At 58.6% G+C, this 14,763-nt stretch overlaps 7 protein-coding genes across 7 annotated transcripts; 3 read left to right on the forward strand and 4 right to left on the reverse strand.

The window, feature by feature from the left end:
* Positions 1-205: 205 nt before the first annotated feature.
* Positions 206-1,281, forward strand: TRAVEDRAFT_39725 (Sm-like ribonucleoprotein; the record flags this gene model as incomplete). The annotated part of the gene is made up of 5 exons (XM_008044475.1): positions 206-298; positions 590-631; positions 713-862; positions 1,027-1,165; positions 1,220-1,281. The coding sequence occupies 5 exons, from the start codon at positions 206-208 to the stop codon at positions 1,279-1,281; spliced, it is 486 nt and encodes a 161-aa protein (XP_008042666.1).
* Positions 1,282-1,499: 218 nt separating this feature from the next.
* TRAVEDRAFT_133040 (uncharacterized protein) lies at positions 1,500-3,178 on the reverse strand (the record flags this gene model as incomplete). The annotated part of the gene is made up of 6 exons (XM_008044806.1): positions 1,500-1,589; positions 1,650-1,835; positions 1,886-2,389; positions 2,465-2,796; positions 2,849-2,930; positions 2,993-3,178. 6 exons carry the CDS (start codon positions 3,176-3,178, stop codon positions 1,500-1,502), a joined length of 1,380 nt encoding a protein of 459 aa, XP_008042997.1.
* Positions 3,179-4,512: 1,334 nt separating this feature from the next.
* TRAVEDRAFT_60574 (Diphthine synthase) lies at positions 4,513-5,650 on the reverse strand. The gene is made up of 5 exons (XM_008044807.1): positions 5,578-5,650; positions 5,446-5,517; positions 5,273-5,397; positions 4,950-5,219; positions 4,513-4,897 (listed from the first exon to the last, which is right to left on the reverse strand). Exons 1-5 carry the CDS (start codon positions 5,638-5,640, stop codon positions 4,552-4,554), a joined length of 876 nt encoding a protein of 291 aa, XP_008042998.1. The 5' UTR covers positions 5,641-5,650; the 3' UTR covers positions 4,513-4,551.
* A 376-nt stretch (positions 5,651-6,026) lies between these two features.
* Positions 6,027-7,305, forward strand: TRAVEDRAFT_31233 (uncharacterized protein). Its single transcript, XM_008044431.1, has 3 exons — positions 6,027-6,197; positions 6,262-7,204; positions 7,263-7,305. Exon 2 carries the CDS (start codon positions 6,265-6,267, stop codon positions 7,171-7,173), a length of 909 nt encoding a protein of 302 aa, XP_008042622.1. The 5' UTR covers positions 6,027-6,197; positions 6,262-6,264; the 3' UTR covers positions 7,174-7,204; positions 7,263-7,305.
* A 191-nt stretch (positions 7,306-7,496) lies between these two features.
* TRAVEDRAFT_91862 (uncharacterized protein) lies at positions 7,497-8,139 on the forward strand (the record flags this gene model as incomplete). The annotated part of the gene is made up of 3 exons (XM_008044808.1): positions 7,497-7,550; positions 7,599-7,792; positions 7,845-8,139. Coding segments are annotated over 3 exons (543 nt in total), but the record flags the coding sequence as incomplete, so codon positions are not given.
* A 179-nt stretch (positions 8,140-8,318) lies between these two features.
* Positions 8,319-9,617, reverse strand: TRAVEDRAFT_173353 (uncharacterized protein). Its single transcript, XM_008044809.1, has 5 exons — positions 9,561-9,617; positions 9,332-9,495; positions 9,029-9,143; positions 8,770-8,962; positions 8,319-8,707 (listed from the first exon to the last, which is right to left on the reverse strand). Exons 1-5 carry the CDS (start codon positions 9,603-9,605, stop codon positions 8,670-8,672), a joined length of 555 nt encoding a protein of 184 aa, XP_008043000.1. The 5' UTR covers positions 9,606-9,617; the 3' UTR covers positions 8,319-8,669.
* Positions 9,618-12,459: 2,842 nt separating this feature from the next.
* On the reverse strand, positions 12,460-13,311 carry TRAVEDRAFT_131912 (uncharacterized protein; the record flags this gene model as incomplete). The annotated part of the gene is made up of 3 exons (XM_008044810.1): positions 12,460-12,916; positions 12,967-13,154; positions 13,222-13,311. Coding segments are annotated over 3 exons (735 nt in total), but the record flags the coding sequence as incomplete, so codon positions are not given.
* Positions 13,312-14,763: the final 1,452 nt, after the last annotated feature.

Consider the following 14,763-nt stretch of genomic DNA (forward strand, 5'->3'; position numbering starts at 1 on the left):
TCAATTTGCATCAATCGCGCCTCCAACACGGGCGTTTCGCCATCGAGCAGCGATAGCGGGGCGAGACACATGATGGCCCGCGCGAGACTGCGGTGGCTGCGGGATCGCTGCGGGGTTCCTCGTTGACTCACTGAAGGCTCCGGAGAACGCGTCCAGGTACTTCTTCAACATATAGACCTCGCTGTTGCGCGTGGTGCAGACCACAATGTGGGAGTGGCGTAGTCGGCTGTTGCGCGCGCAGCAGTTCCGCCGTCAGCGAAGTCGATCCCGCCGGTACAAGCCCCGGATAGAGGCTGGAGTTTCAAAAACACTCGCGAATCTTCTCTCACTTCGGCGCTGGGACACGCAATAGGTTTCCAAAGAGTTTAGATGAACAACGAGGACGAGTGAGTGAGGGATGAAGACAAGGCGCGTCGCGCGGCAAACTGGAAGTTGGCGACGCGTGCTACCAGGTGCTACCGCAGGCCATCGCTTCGTGTCTCCGCTCCTCCACCATCGTTCGCTCGACTGCTCACTCGACCTCGAAATTATGGTATTTGAACACGTACAAGTGCTTCAAAGCTTGCACTGACTATTACGGATCGTACAGTTACCGCTTTCACTGCTAAATGCGGCCCAGAACAAACCTATGGTGAGCCGCCGCTCCGGACAACTTGGACCATCGCGTCGCGCTGAACTTATAAGGACTGACTGCACATCCGCGGCTCCGTAGTTGGTCGAGCTTAAGAACGGAGAGACGTTTAACGGTCACTTGGTCAACTGCGACAACTTCATGAACATCACACTCCGGGAGGCATACCAAACGAGCGCAGAGGGTGATCGATTTTGGAAGTTGAAAGAATGCTATATTCGGGGGAGCACGGTACGTCCCCTACTCCCTACTCCTGTTATCCGCTGGCGTATGCGGAGACTCTTGATCGCGATGCCCTCGAGAGGAACCAACTGCTGGGGTCGCGTTGCGATCATTCCGGTCGGAGCTGCGGTGGTCGGCGACCAGAGACAAGTACACTAACTATGCGCCTCCAGATCAAATATCTGCGAGTACCTGACACGCTCCTGGACGCCGTCAAAGATGAGCAAAACCGCGCAAGGGAAGCGGGCCGCAGTGCGAGAGGCTCCCATGTTTCCGGACAGGGACCGAGGGGGCGTGGTGGACCACCGCGAGGTAAGGGCACGCTTCTACCAGACCATTCGGCGCCACTAACAAGTGACGCTACAGGTCGTGGGGCACCGCGCGGCGGCCCGATGCGCGGCGGCCGCGGACGAGGCAGGGGGATGTGACATCTCCCGCGAACCTACCTCCTTTGAACCTCTCCTGCGTTCGCATGTGAGAATACTACTTCCGGACATCCCTCGTCATCTGCCCCTTGTACAGCATATATTTTTACACGACAGGACGTCAACGGCGGCCTATGCTTATATACAGCCAATCCGACAAACGTAATAATAGTCCAAGTGAAGTGAACAGACGCAAATCCCAAACCTAGTGCAGCATAATCCTAGTCCCATCGATCCTGTACAACGTTCGATACAATCTCAAAGCGGAGGGTATTTGTCCCGTCCTCTGCCTTGCCACACACCCATTGGCCCTGAAAACGAGGCGTAAACAACCTCCGCCGGACACGGAGAATACTTAAAATCAGACGCACCCGATAGACGGTGGAGCCCATCCCGACCACCCTCAGCACTGAGCCCTCACGGAGCATCATATTCCGCACGGACTTTTCGACGGCGGTCTTTTCCAGGCTTTCCATGCGTATGTGCGCCCAGTTGTTGATGTTCATCCGCAGCTCGCGGAGATTGTCAGCTTTACGCACCGCGTCCTCATACGCCTCCTACTCAGTGCATTAGCCACAAATCCGCGCGAGAAGCCAATCGAACGCACCGTCTCCGCGCTGAACATCGCCGAGCAGGACAGCGTCTGCAGCTGGGGGAAGACCGTGCACAGGCACTCGAGGTCCTTGAGCGTCATCTGCGTCGAGTCCGCGTTGATGTGCTTGAGTGTCGCGCCGTGCGTGTGCGCCATGTCGAGCAGGAACGCGCGCGGCACAAACGCTTCGCCCTGTGTCGAGAATGCGTTTAGCGTAAGCGACTCGAGACTCGTGCGCGGCGTCAGCCGGCGAATCCATGGCCACAGCTGCTGGAAGCCTTGAATGTGCACCGAGCTTGTGCGTACGGTGAGTTCGCGCAGGTTCGCCGCGGGCACGTCGTCGTAGCGTGAGAGCGTTGCCGCGCCAAAATATTCCGTGTCGAGCGTCTCGAGGTGCGGCAAGAACGTGAGGATTTCGAGTATTGCCGCGGATGGCGCGCCCTTGAGCCGCAGCGCGCGGAGGCGGGGCAGGTGGGCGAGGACTGAAATGAGAATCGAGGCGGGCACGCCTGAGCAGCGCTGCACAACGCCGCGGGGGGCATGATGAGATCAGGACGTACGGCAGAGCGGATGGGCGCGGGAAAGGGAACTGACACCCAACTCGAGGTGCGTGAGGCTCGCGCCGAGCTTCTCGGACCAGCCCTGCAGGATCCGCGGCTTGCCCTCCATGCACCAGATCGAGACCTTCGTGAGCGCGGTGAAGCATTGCAGCCGTTCCCACACCGTGTCGCTCAGGCCGTAGAACGTGCGGATGACGAGCTCGCGCAGCGGGAGCGTCTGCAGGATTTCGAGGTACGCGATGAAGTCGCTCTCGTCCATGCCTTCGGTGCTGTCGTCGCTCCAGGTGAAGCCTTCGAGGTGCACGCACAGCCGAAGGGCTTTTCTGCATTGGGCGATGAGGTCAGGACGGTGGAATCCGACAGCACCTGCGAAGTGAGCTTAGTGCGGGGACAAAGGACGACAAGGTACATGTCAAACCGTTCTCTCGGACATGCCGCACGTATTTCGCGTATTCCGGCCTCTTGAGAATCGTCGTGGATGGATGCAGCACCACTGGGCGCTACCGAACAGCAAGAACGGATCAGAAAAGCCAGTCTCGAGGATTCTGATAGACACGCGTACCTTGTTGTTGTAGTCTGTCACACGAACATCGAGTGTGCGATACAGGAGCGGAGTCGTTGCGTGGTAAAAGGCCTTCGAGACCCGGGCGCACGTGTGCAGGTCCCTGCGATCCGCGAGGTGCTCCAGGATTAAAGGTATGACATCCAGCGGGAGATACTCCGCCACCGAGAATTTCGGCAGAGCCATGGTCAAAGTCTGAAAACGAGCTTTCCGAATGGGCGCCAGGATTGCTGCTCTGGGGGTGAGGCTACGACCGGCATCAGTTCCTGAACAACCGCATCATCCTGTGCACCGAGACGTACACGACGTGCGGGTGTTCTTTGGGCTGTGTACAGCACGGTCGAGGCAGGGGCCGATGTGGGTGTGAGACCTGTGCGGGGTGGCAATGAGACGAGAACGAGAAGGCGAGCGCGGCTCCGAGGTCGCCCACTTTATAAGCTATCGTTCCCAGGCGTCGCCGTGTACGTATCGTCCCGCGCGTCCCTGGCCGCCTTCTTGGCCGCGATGTCCGTGCGATGCGCCCAAGATCTGCTGGATCGGATGACTTCTTGTGCCGGCGGGAGCAAAGGGCCTGTGCCTCTCCGCCGCTCCTCCCTCGTTCCTGGGGTTCCTGGGTGCACTGCGGGTGCTGCTACCGTCCTAGCCCCGTACCTTGCGCCCCGTACGTACTTATGCGCACTGTGCAGGCACTCCGTTCGTGGCGGTTTGAGGCAGAATGGTCGCATTCGGAGTCCGCACTGCGAGCACGCGGCGGAGTCGCGTGACTCCTTGCGTAGTTCGCATGGCTTTCCGCAAACGTACGCAACACACCGTCATCACGCCCAACTGCCACCGGTGTTTGTAGCCAGCTGCGTACGAACGATTACAGGCCTATTATGTGTGGTATGTAGACGAAAGTGAGACCGAACAGGCCGAGGATGAACGCCGACACGTCAAAACAGTGATAGAGCTTGTTTCCTCCATGCAGAGGCTCACGGCTTCACGCGCCGGCTCCGCTCATGGTACCTGGTCGTGTTCGCGGGAGACATCGGATCGTGTTTCCCGGATGGTCGAGCTCAGGTGGAGTGCCATTTTTTCGGGTGGGTGCCACTCAGGGGAAGCGCGTTACAATGTGGGGTACCTTTGGGATCTGAGATGCCGCCGCGGAAGGGCCTCGTGGGTACGCGCTCCATGAAGCATGATGCAAGAGCAGCGCCGAGTATGTTCTGAGCGTTTCGAAACGGTGACCGGCCTGCCATCAAGTTAGAGAGCAATCAGTGGTACGCAGACTGCTCTAGGGCTCACCAGATGCTTGTGGCTCGGGGCGTTCGGCGTTCTCGGTCATCCCGGACGACATTGACCGCTGCAACTTAGTTGTACGCCGGATGTGAGCGCACATGAGCTCGGTACCGGGAAGCTTCGGATCTGCGTATGCCCGCAATACATGCGCGAAATGCTCAGGGTCATTAATCGACCAACCCTGCGGAGTTCGGCTTGAGTAGCGAGTGCGGTCCTTGATCGCGCAAAATTCTTCGGGGATCCGGTGTACTCGGTGAGACTGCCCCAGTCCCTGTAATTATTCAGTCGAGGGAGCATCCATACACACGCTGTGCCACACCCCTCCATGTCTCCCTGTTCACTGCAAAGCTCTCCGCATACTCGACCTCCAAGTGGTGCACCCGCTTGCCGACGATGACCAGACTGTGCAGCGGCTCCCCGAACACCTCGGGCGGCTGGGATAGCAGCTCTGCAAGGGTCCCTGCCACGACGCGCTCCTCAGATCCGCCGCCGACGCGTGAGAGGCCTATTGCTAGAGTTTCGTCAGGCTTGAGCGACCCGCCTTGCCGCTTCTCTTCGACCTCGACGAGCTGCGAAACCGCAGTTGGAATAGACATGTACCGCGGCGGCTCGTAGATTTTCCGTCCCCTATCGTTTAGCGGTGAGCGAGTGATGACTACTTTCATAGGACTGGGCAGACCTTGCAAGGTTCTCTTCGCTCTGCTCCTTGACCTTGATGTCTAGCAGTACGAGCGTGTGCATGCCGAGGTCCGCATTCTCCTTGATGCGGTCGTAAAAGCTGTCCGGCCGCCAAGAGTCCGTGAAGAACACGAGCGAGACCGTCTGCCCGAAGTTGTACAGCTGCAAGCCGCATGCGCCCACCGCGTTCATGATCGAGGCATTGTGGATCACGCGCGTAGGGATGTTCAGTGCGCGCGCACGGAGGACGATGTCGGTGTGCGTCGTGGCGCTGCAGAGCCTCGTCATCGGTGATATGCTGCGGCCGTGATGGGCTAGGCTCACCCGTACGGGTCCCCCACGACGAGCAGGGAGACGTCTTCTGTACCGGCGTTGGCAAGGATATCGTCGCTTTGCGTCTCGACCATGTCGCGATCCGCCACGATCAGTTCTTTCCCGTAAAATGCTTCCTTGCATGATCGCTCAGTATGTGAAGAGAAACATATGAGAGAACATACCAGCCGTTCTTTCTGAACCATCAGAATGCTGGTATATGCCTCCAGATATACCCGCGTAGATCCCTTCACAGCCTGCGGGTATATATTCAGTAAAAATGGTAAATTACGCAATCATATGCTAGAAATACTTGCCTCTAGGCCGCGCACGGTGATATCTTTCTCATCGCAGAGCCCGAGTCCAACGATGTAAAACATAACTGTAGCACGATGTGAACGCTTCAAGTGTGTACTGGCGGGGAAAAACAAAGTCTCAACTCGCGATCGGTCGTTTGGTAAAGATTAGATCTGAGATCTGCTCGATCTGCATGGCAATCTCCGAAGATCCGCCCAACCTTGTACACATTCGTTTCTGACCACAACGGCCACCCTGGCCAGTCTTGAAGCTTGAAGCTTGACATAGCGCAGAGAAACTTTGCATACCACACACCCTCGCCCTAAGGAACCGCCTTGCGGGCTCGGAACTGGTCAGAGTCACGTAGCGCCACAAATGTCAATTTAGCCACGACGGCACCGGTGTACAGCCTCACTGGCAGTCTCTACGAACTCCAACCCCCCCCCCCCCTTCCACTTTGACTCGTGGAAACATCTGACTCAAGAGCTTAGCCAGGAGAACATATAGTGGTACAAGGGCAAGATTGAGACACGCGTCTCCCTTTTCTGCTCCTCTCAGATCGCCACGAGCTTTCAGTGGACCTGATCAACACGCTCTCCATCACTACGCTATTCATAAAACTGTCTGCGGAACAGCTATCGTAAGTATAATCGTTTCATTGCATCATACTTGAGAAGTTGCAACACTCACATGCATGACTTCAGAAGATGAGCGATCGCCGTACGCGACTCAAAGGCATCACGGAGGGCACTCTGGACGCGATTGACGACGGGCACTACACCCTCGACGGAACGACATACGACCTTAGCCTGTCTGTGAAAGTATCCAAACAGCACACACAGTACTATGCGCCTGACTCCATGCTCTCCACATGGTCAAATATCCCACCTCCCCCACGCCCAGACAACGACTCTACGAACTTCTCTATCCTCGAGGTCTCCACGCTCGAAGGCGTGCGGCTCCTGTCTGACGCTCTGCGTCCCGACTCCCCCGAAACATCTCCACCGAAAATCGGGGTGCTCAACTTCGCATCTGCGAAGAAGCCTGGGGGAGGCTTCCTCTCCGGGGCACAGGCACAGGAGGAATCCATCGCGCGCTCGTCGACACTGTACCCGACCCTCATGACGCGCACCGCGCAGGCGTTCTACACGCTGCACAACCGCGATCCGAAGGGCGGCTACTACTCGCACGCGATGATATACTCGCCCGCGGTTACGGTGTTCCGTGACGACGCGGGGGCGTGGGTCTCGCCGGCCTACGTCGACGTTTTGACGAGCCCGGCGGTCAACGCGGGGGTAGTGCGGACCACATTGCATGGGCGCGTCGCTGGAGCCGGGGTGGAAGACAAGATCGAGCAGGCGATGCGCGAGCGGATGGCCCGGATCTTGTTCTTGTTCGAGACGAAAGGGGTCCGTAGCCTCGTGCTCGGCAGCTTCGGGACGGGGGTGTTCAAGAATAACGTCGGGACCGTGGCGAGGATATGGGCGGACCTATTGATCGAGGACGATTCGCGGTTCAAGGACTCCTTCGACCACGTTGTCTTTGCAGTGTTGGGAAAGGATACGTATGAGGAGTTTCGCACTGTTCTAGCGAGTCGTGGGTTAGCGGTTGATTGATGTGACATTTCGTTCCTGACGAGAGCTTGAAGTATGTATTCCCTACGTGTCGAGTTTGTCTCTCTCCACTGACATATGGGTACGGGCAGGATACCATGTAACTTAGTGTTTTGACACTCGATCTGCAATGTATACTATACTCATGTCTCCTGCACGGTGTGTGCATGCCCACGCAGTCTCTCTCAAACACTCTTATACCCGTCTTTTCACGTCTGCTTCAGCAGACGAACAGCACTCATTTCTTCACTATGTTCAGCGGCCTCCCCGTTCCTGCTCCTGCTCCACCACGCGTTTCTGGAACTCCTATAAGCCCGGTGCCAGCATCTCCAGTTCGACATGCAGAGTATTACTTTGAGGACGGGAACTTGGTCATCCTGGTACGTATTCAAGGCAACTTTCATGACGAAAAACTGACAGCTATTCAGGTCGAGAACACCCTATTCAGGCTGTTCCGCTCGACGTTCACGAGACATTCTGTTGTATTCAAGGACCTCTTCAGCCTTCCTACGGGCCCCAACTTGGGCCAGCCCATAGAAGGCGACGACGACACGAACCCGCTCACCTTCTCCGGCATCTCTGCGACCGACTTCGAACGCCTACTTTGGGTTCTCTATCCTCCGTAAGCCCTTTGTGCGCAAGCCCACCGCCCCACTCTGACCGCTCCCCTATAGCGATTTTAACACCCCAAAACCCACCTCCGCGGCCGAATGGCACTCCATCCTCTCCCTCGCATCACGCTGGGAGCTCGCCTCCGTGCGCGCGCTCGCACTACGCCAGCTCCAATCCCTCGCTCTGCCTGCAGTCGACCGTGTCCTCCTCGCGCGAGAGTTCGATCTCGGCGGACGCTGGGCGCTCGCCGCGTACACCGCGCTCTGCGAGCGCCCGCAGCCGTTGTCGCTCGACGAGGCGGCACGGCTGGGGCTCGCGACCGCGACGCGCGTGGCACAGGTACGGGAGGAACTGCAGGCACGGAAGCATAGCTCTGCCGGGAAGGGCGGGTACCACACGCTCACGCGGAGCGCGGCTGCACGGCTTGCGGCAGGAACGGGTGCGGGTGCGGTGGGTGCTGGGCGGCCTCCTGTGAGGAACGCGGGTCATGGCGAAGGGGTGCATCGGAGCATTCCGAAGGACTATCTTGCGCAGGGCGATGTGGCGCCTGGGCGCGGGGTGCAGCCGCGTAAGACGACTGCAAAGGCGTCCCCGACAGCCATTCCTGGGACCGCACGGCTGGTGGCTGAAGCTTTCGGGATCGACATGGGCACTTGATCGAGTGGCATCCGATTTCATGGGTCTCATTATATACCGTAGAGAGCGCGATATACCGTAGACATTATATACCGTAGAGAGCGCGCTGGGCGCGGTACTTATCACTATGTACACATCATACAGCGGTCTCGTATATGTCCACGCAAACTCATCACACTGCTCATGAAGAACGTCAACAGAAAGTACACATACAACAGTCATTCCCGGGCAAAATAACGATTCAACTGGACCTAGAAAACGCCGCACCGCCTGCGCTTCGGCTCGCGCTCTGTCACCGCACGGGCGCGATGTTCATCAACATGGCCTCGAAGGGAGGAAGGGCAGACTCACGGAAGTAGCTGTCGCGCGCGTCGTAGCGCCCGTGGAGCGGATGGAAGAACGCGGCGTTCGCGACGGCGAACATCGTGCTCACGAAGACGAGGATGAACACAAGCACCCAGCACATCCACGCGAACGCGACGAGCACCGTCAGGATGCGGCACTGCCAGAACTGGTGGCACCAGAAAAGGTTGCCCCAGAAGGTCTGCAAGGCCCCCGCGCGCGTTAGCGGCATGCAAGCGCCAAGATATGTGAGGAAAGCGGGACGTACGGAGGAGATTGCAGCGCCGACGAGGAAAAGAGCGAAGAGGCCCATGAGGCCGACAAGTTCGCCCGCGAAGGTTGAGATGCGACCATAGTCGTAGCTCCTGTGGATGACGTGGATACTGTGCCGCGCGGTCAGCACCACCGTCCGACATAACATAGACCGCGCGCCGCGCTCCATGCGCCTTACGCCACCGCTGACGTTCTCCTGCACGACACACTCTTCATATGCGCAGGTACCGCGCGCAAGATATGAATGAAGCAGGGACGCGCGAGGCCGCCTGGGTGCGGGGCGAGAAGAATGACGTACATAAACGAGGACCAAATCATCGCGAGGACGGAAGTGACAAGGAGCTCTGCGACGATGGGGTCGTAGAAGGGTAGGCCATTGTTGAGCGGGTCACCTGGCGGGAGGCGGAGGGTATAGTGGAGGCGGGTGGCGGTAAGTCCGAGGAGGACGGCGGAGAAAAGCCACTGTTGGGCGGGACAGCGCGGGCGGTCAGCGGAGGCACGGGAGACGAGTCGGGGAAGAGACGTACTAGGACAACGTAGAGGCCGACGCGTGCACCGCTGATTGTGGCCATTGACAAAGCTAGGGACTGGGGAAAAAGGTCTGGGAGGTACGAGTAGCAGGAGAGGTTAGAGCGAGGGGTAGCGGGGATACGGGAGCACGAGCATGAAGGTTATATGCATCCGCGAGACAACGTGCAGGCCTCGCCGCACGAGGAAAGCTGTGGAACATTGAGAGGCGGGTGGGTCATTCACCAATCGTGCCAGGGCGGTTGCCGGGGATTAGATTGGGAAGGATCAGGGAGCGGTCGGGCGAGGCAGGCTCTGCCGGGATGGGCGTCCTAGCGGAGCATGTTCTGGATATTCATGGACGGCTCGGAGTACGAACCTTGAATGGCGCTCCGTTGACCATCCTTGACTCGAATTACGAGGCAGCAGGCCTGGTCTATACAAGCATCGCTCTTCTATGCGAACACGTATGCTTCGAGTGAGGATTATGTAGCACGTATCTCGCGGCCCATGGTGCTCATCGCAGCTCAGTCATATCATCCTGGGCCAAAGGTGCGTTCTGCATGAGCGGTAAGGGCATGTCTCAAGATAGGACTGAGGCAGGGCGTTGACGTCAGCTGAGCGGGCGAGAGGGTCGAGGGCGGGCACGAGGCAGGCCAGGCCAGACTTGTCATACTATTCTGCACACGACCGCCGGTGGAGGTAGAGCGCGCCCAGCTTCGAGGAAAGTGGATCGAGTAGTAGGCACGATGGCATGGGTGGTGTTAGAGCAGAGTAGGATGAGGGACGAGGAGGAGGTGGTTCGGGTAAGGTATGTATGGTACGAAATGGTGGCTGTGCCTCGCCTTTACGGTGCATTGAACGGCATCCCTTCCTTCTACTACTCGCCCAGTCGGGTTCCGGATTTTCCTCATCCATCAGCTAGAGTCCTCGTGGATCAGAGTCATCCTGGGTCCACAACGTCGTCCCCAAGGTTAGTCTGTTCCGGTCTGCGTACCTGATTATACTATAATTCGCCACCGGGGCCCAGCAAAGCCAGACGTCGACTTCAACAATAAAATACATTGACAAGGACGGGTAGATTGGGGTTTATGGAAACAGTGATACAACAGCGAGAAGAAGTACACCAGAGAGTCTGAGCGAGGCACTTTACAAGTACAACAGACAACACTTCCATCCAGTCCGCGCAGAGATCGAGCATCAAGCCAGACCCAAACGCATGGAGCAAAAAAGACAGCAGACACGTTCACAAGTCGATCAGACTCTCCTGCTCCGGAGGAGGCGTCCCTAAAAGCCAAAGCCCCAGGCGTTGTCATCGGCATCGACATTATCTGCAGACTGAGCGACAGTCGTACCTGCGGCTGTCTCAGACTCGTCAGCAGCACCCGCGGACTCCGCCTCGCCTGGAGGAGGGGGAAGTGCCTTATCGGTGTTGGTGGTACTGTCCCCGTTCGACAGCTCTTTCGAGGGCGAAGCATCGGCCACGGGAGTGGGAGTGCCCTTGTTCTCGACTGCGGCCCCATCCTTCACAGCAGCACCCTCCGTACCCGAGGCTGGATCGCTTGCTCGCGCTGCTTCTCCTGCGGCGTTCACCTTCACAGCGTCGTCTTGAGCCCCAGGCTCCGTCGACGTTACGTCAGTTGCCGCGCCCTCTCCTGCGAGGTCAGACGGGGCGGTGGGGGAAGGATCAGCCACGCCTTTCTGCGAGGTTCCTGACGTCGGATCGCCCGCGTTGAGATCTTCAGAGGCTGCCTCCTGGCTATTTGCCAGGGTCGTATCTTGGGGCTGCGAGGTGATGGCGGCTTCCGAAGATCCCGGTTGAGCGTCGTGCTTGTCCTGCTGCTCACCCTCTCCGCCTGCACCCAGCTCCACAGCCTGTTCCTCTTCGCCACCGGCAGCGGGATTCGAAGCCAGCGCAGCCTCCGCACTCTCGCCTACGGCGCTCGGACCAAGGTTCGTGGTGACAACAACATCGGTGCCTGCACCGCCAATCGTATTCGTGGGTTCCGTAGAGTCCGTAGGGTCGTAAACAGTGTTCGTAGCATCCAGCGGCGCGCCGCTCCCATCCGCCTCTCCAGCCTTCTCTGGCACAGCGACTGCCACGCTACTTGCCGCCTGGGCGTTTGCCTTTTTTGCCTTTCTTCGCGCCTTGGAACCCCCCTTCGTCGCCGGTGTCTGCGCCGTCGTCTCCACCGGCTGCGGTGTCTCCGGTCTTGAGGGTGTTGAGAGGGCCTTTGTCACCGATGGGGGTGGCTGGCTCTTTAGCATCGCCGGCGGGCTTGGCCACGGTTGGGGGTTCCTTGCCGCCGTCTTTGGCGTCTTTCCCGGGGGCGGGAGGTCCTGCGTTTGCAGTGGAGCCAAGGAGGTCCCCTGCGTTTGGCAAACGGCCGTCAGTCGGGTTTGGAAATCGGACGTGGAAGAGGAGACCGCTTGACCTGTGGCGGGCGTCGTGGTCGTCGTGGGCTTGCCCGCGGCCGGGTTGGGCGTGGTCGTGGTGGACGCTGGCGCGTTGGTGCCTGCGGGCGGGTTAGCGGCCGGTTGCGAGGGCGACGATGGAGCGAGTGTGGGGGAGGAGGACGTGCCGAGGAGCTCGCCCGCGACGTTGCCCACGAGGGAGCTGAACGCACCGAAGCCAGAGCCGAAGCCGGAGAACGGCGACGGGGTGGGCGGGGGCGACTTCGACCGCGCGGCGCTAGCGGACGCCGTCAACGACGGATGAGGCGCCGCAGGCTTCGCGATGGTCGGTACCGACTCCGCCGTCGATGTCGTGTTCGTCGTCCTGGCCGCAGCCGAGGGCTTCGTCGGCGACTCAGGTGGAACCGGCACGGGCTTGCCGTTGGCCCCGCCGCCGAGCTCCCTAGTCACAGTCCCCACCGACGCCCCGATCCCCTTGCGGGGAGAGGTGGTGGGGGTGGGCGCGATGCCCGTGAACGTCGCCACGCCTGTACCTTTGTCCAGGGGGGTTAACGAGGGAGAAGGGGGGCCAGCTGTCAGCCCAAAAATCTCCTTGATGATCGACACCATGTCTTCCTCCTCGAGCTCCGCGGCCGTGGGACTCCGCGCGCCGTTTGCAAGCGGCTTCCCGCGCGCACATTCACGCGCGGTCGCAAGCAGGAGCGCGGTCTCGAGGCCGAGGTGGCGACCCTCCTTGAGCGAGAGCGGCTCCGCGCGCAGGCAGATCGCCATGTATGACGGGATGAGCAGCTTCTTGTCGAGCTCGTACGTCTGGTAGAGCTCGATCTTCGGCACGGGCGCAATCTCGTACTTCTCCAGCTCGCGGCTGCAGAGCTTCTTGACCTCGCTGAACCGCCAGTCGAAGGCGAGCTTCAGGATGGCGACCCAGTCCTCGAGCACAGCGTCGTATATTGAGTATTTGCTGCGGTAGTTGAGAGGGTGTTGGGGGTGACTATAGATACGGACACTCACGGGTTGTAGAACACCCAAAGGAACTTCGAGAAATCGTCCGCGGCGACCTCCTCCAGCGGGAAGGGGTTCGCGTCGGACGAGCCCTTGGGGGTCTGCCCCGCGGGCGCCGGCGCCCCGAGCTTTTCACGGAACCATGCTGACTCGCGCTCGAAGAAGTATCGGTGAACGCGATAGATGTAGTTCTCGACCTGGAGGGCGGCCAGCAATCAGCACTCAGCACGAAGCGGGCTGGATAGCGCCATGGAAGAAACTGACCAAGAAGTGAACGTCACCACCATTGAGGTAGTACTTCGGATGCCTCTTGATCTGCTCGACGGCCGACTGGGAGTAGTTGCTGTGGGCCATGGCGGGAATGTGGACTGGGGTCAAGGAGGGAAGGAGGGCTGCGTCACAGATTTATTCGACCGCGCTCGGCTATTTTACACGTGTTGGCCGCATGTCGCGCGGCCGCATCTTGTCGTCAGAAACAACGAGCACGTTCTTCTGACCGACGTTCTCCCTTGTACGTCTTGACCTGTTCTTGACGTTGTATTTGCGTGCCGGACACATTGCAGGGAACTCTCTTGCTGATGCTGCTGATGATGGCGGAAGGCAAGATGCGCGTCTGCGCAGGGTTGCCGCTCTTCCCGATACGTCCACCATCTCGCTACCATGTTTGACTTGAATCTTTCTGTCAAAAGCTCGCAATGCTAGGCTCTCACTGTGGCAATTGTAAACTGGGATGCGTTGAATTGGGGCGACTGCGCCGGAGGGATTCAAAAGGAATCATGTGGTATCACCGAGCTGAACGCAACGAGGTACAAACGGGACGAGTGAGCGGTAAGGCATTGTTGTATCGGAGGGAAATGTGTCGAGCGCACGGTACACGGTGAGTAAGGTGTTTTCAATGCGACCCCCACGTCGAAACTAACGCTTCCAGAGCAGTCGTCTCAATATTGCTGGTTTCACGGCGCTTGTCGCGGGGCGCGTCGCGCGGATTTCGCGCCGCGCGCCCGTCTGGAGGGTGTCGACGCGGATCGTCGATAGCTCGCGCAATACTCCATGAAACTCACTATTCCTTTCAGATTTGGATTCTCCTGATCGACGCGGAGGGCACGGTACAAAAATCTGCGCGAAATACGGAGGTTGAGTGAAAGCCTCCTCGGGGACCTGCCTTCAAGCAGAACCAGCACAACGGGCGACATCGTCCCCTACTCTCGCTGGAATGTACTTTCACAGAGGCTACCGATGTGTTTGGAGGGCATGAAGGTTGTTTGGCTGTGATCGTTGGGATGTACGCAATCGTCTGTTCACCCGGCTTGAGGGAGTTAACAGGCATGGTTTTCTTCCGACATTTGGGGGGCATCTATATCCCTTTATACGCCCCTAGATGTCTATCCTACCTGGACGTCCCATTCGCGACGTCAGCGCCGATATTGAGGGGCGCAGCAGCGCAGTGCGGGCGCCACGTCATCGCACGCGAGCAGACCTTGTTGTGTGTATCCAAAATCCCCGTAACGCCAATGAAGTCTTTATTAAGAGTCGTTGTTGAACACGGGATGATGTATCTGCGCAAATGATTATGAACGAACCTCATCTAGAAGATGTAGCTGAGCTCGGGCGAGGCAGGGCAGAACAGACGAATATGCAACAAGTATTACCACTTCATGTACTCTGTTTGTTTAACATCAGTGCCCTCCGTACATTGTAATAGACCCTATTGCACAAAATTATAGCTGTATTGAACAAGATTCTAGCGAGTAATCTTAGTTCTGCTTTGGGGGAGGTCCCCGAGGAGGCTTTCACTCAACCTCCGTA

Source organism: Trametes versicolor (assembly GCF_000271585.1).
Source record: "Trametes versicolor FP-101664 SS1 unplaced genomic scaffold TRAVEscaffold_11, whole genome shotgun sequence".
Lineage (NCBI taxonomy): Eukaryota > Fungi > Basidiomycota > Agaricomycetes > Polyporales > Polyporaceae > Trametes > Trametes versicolor.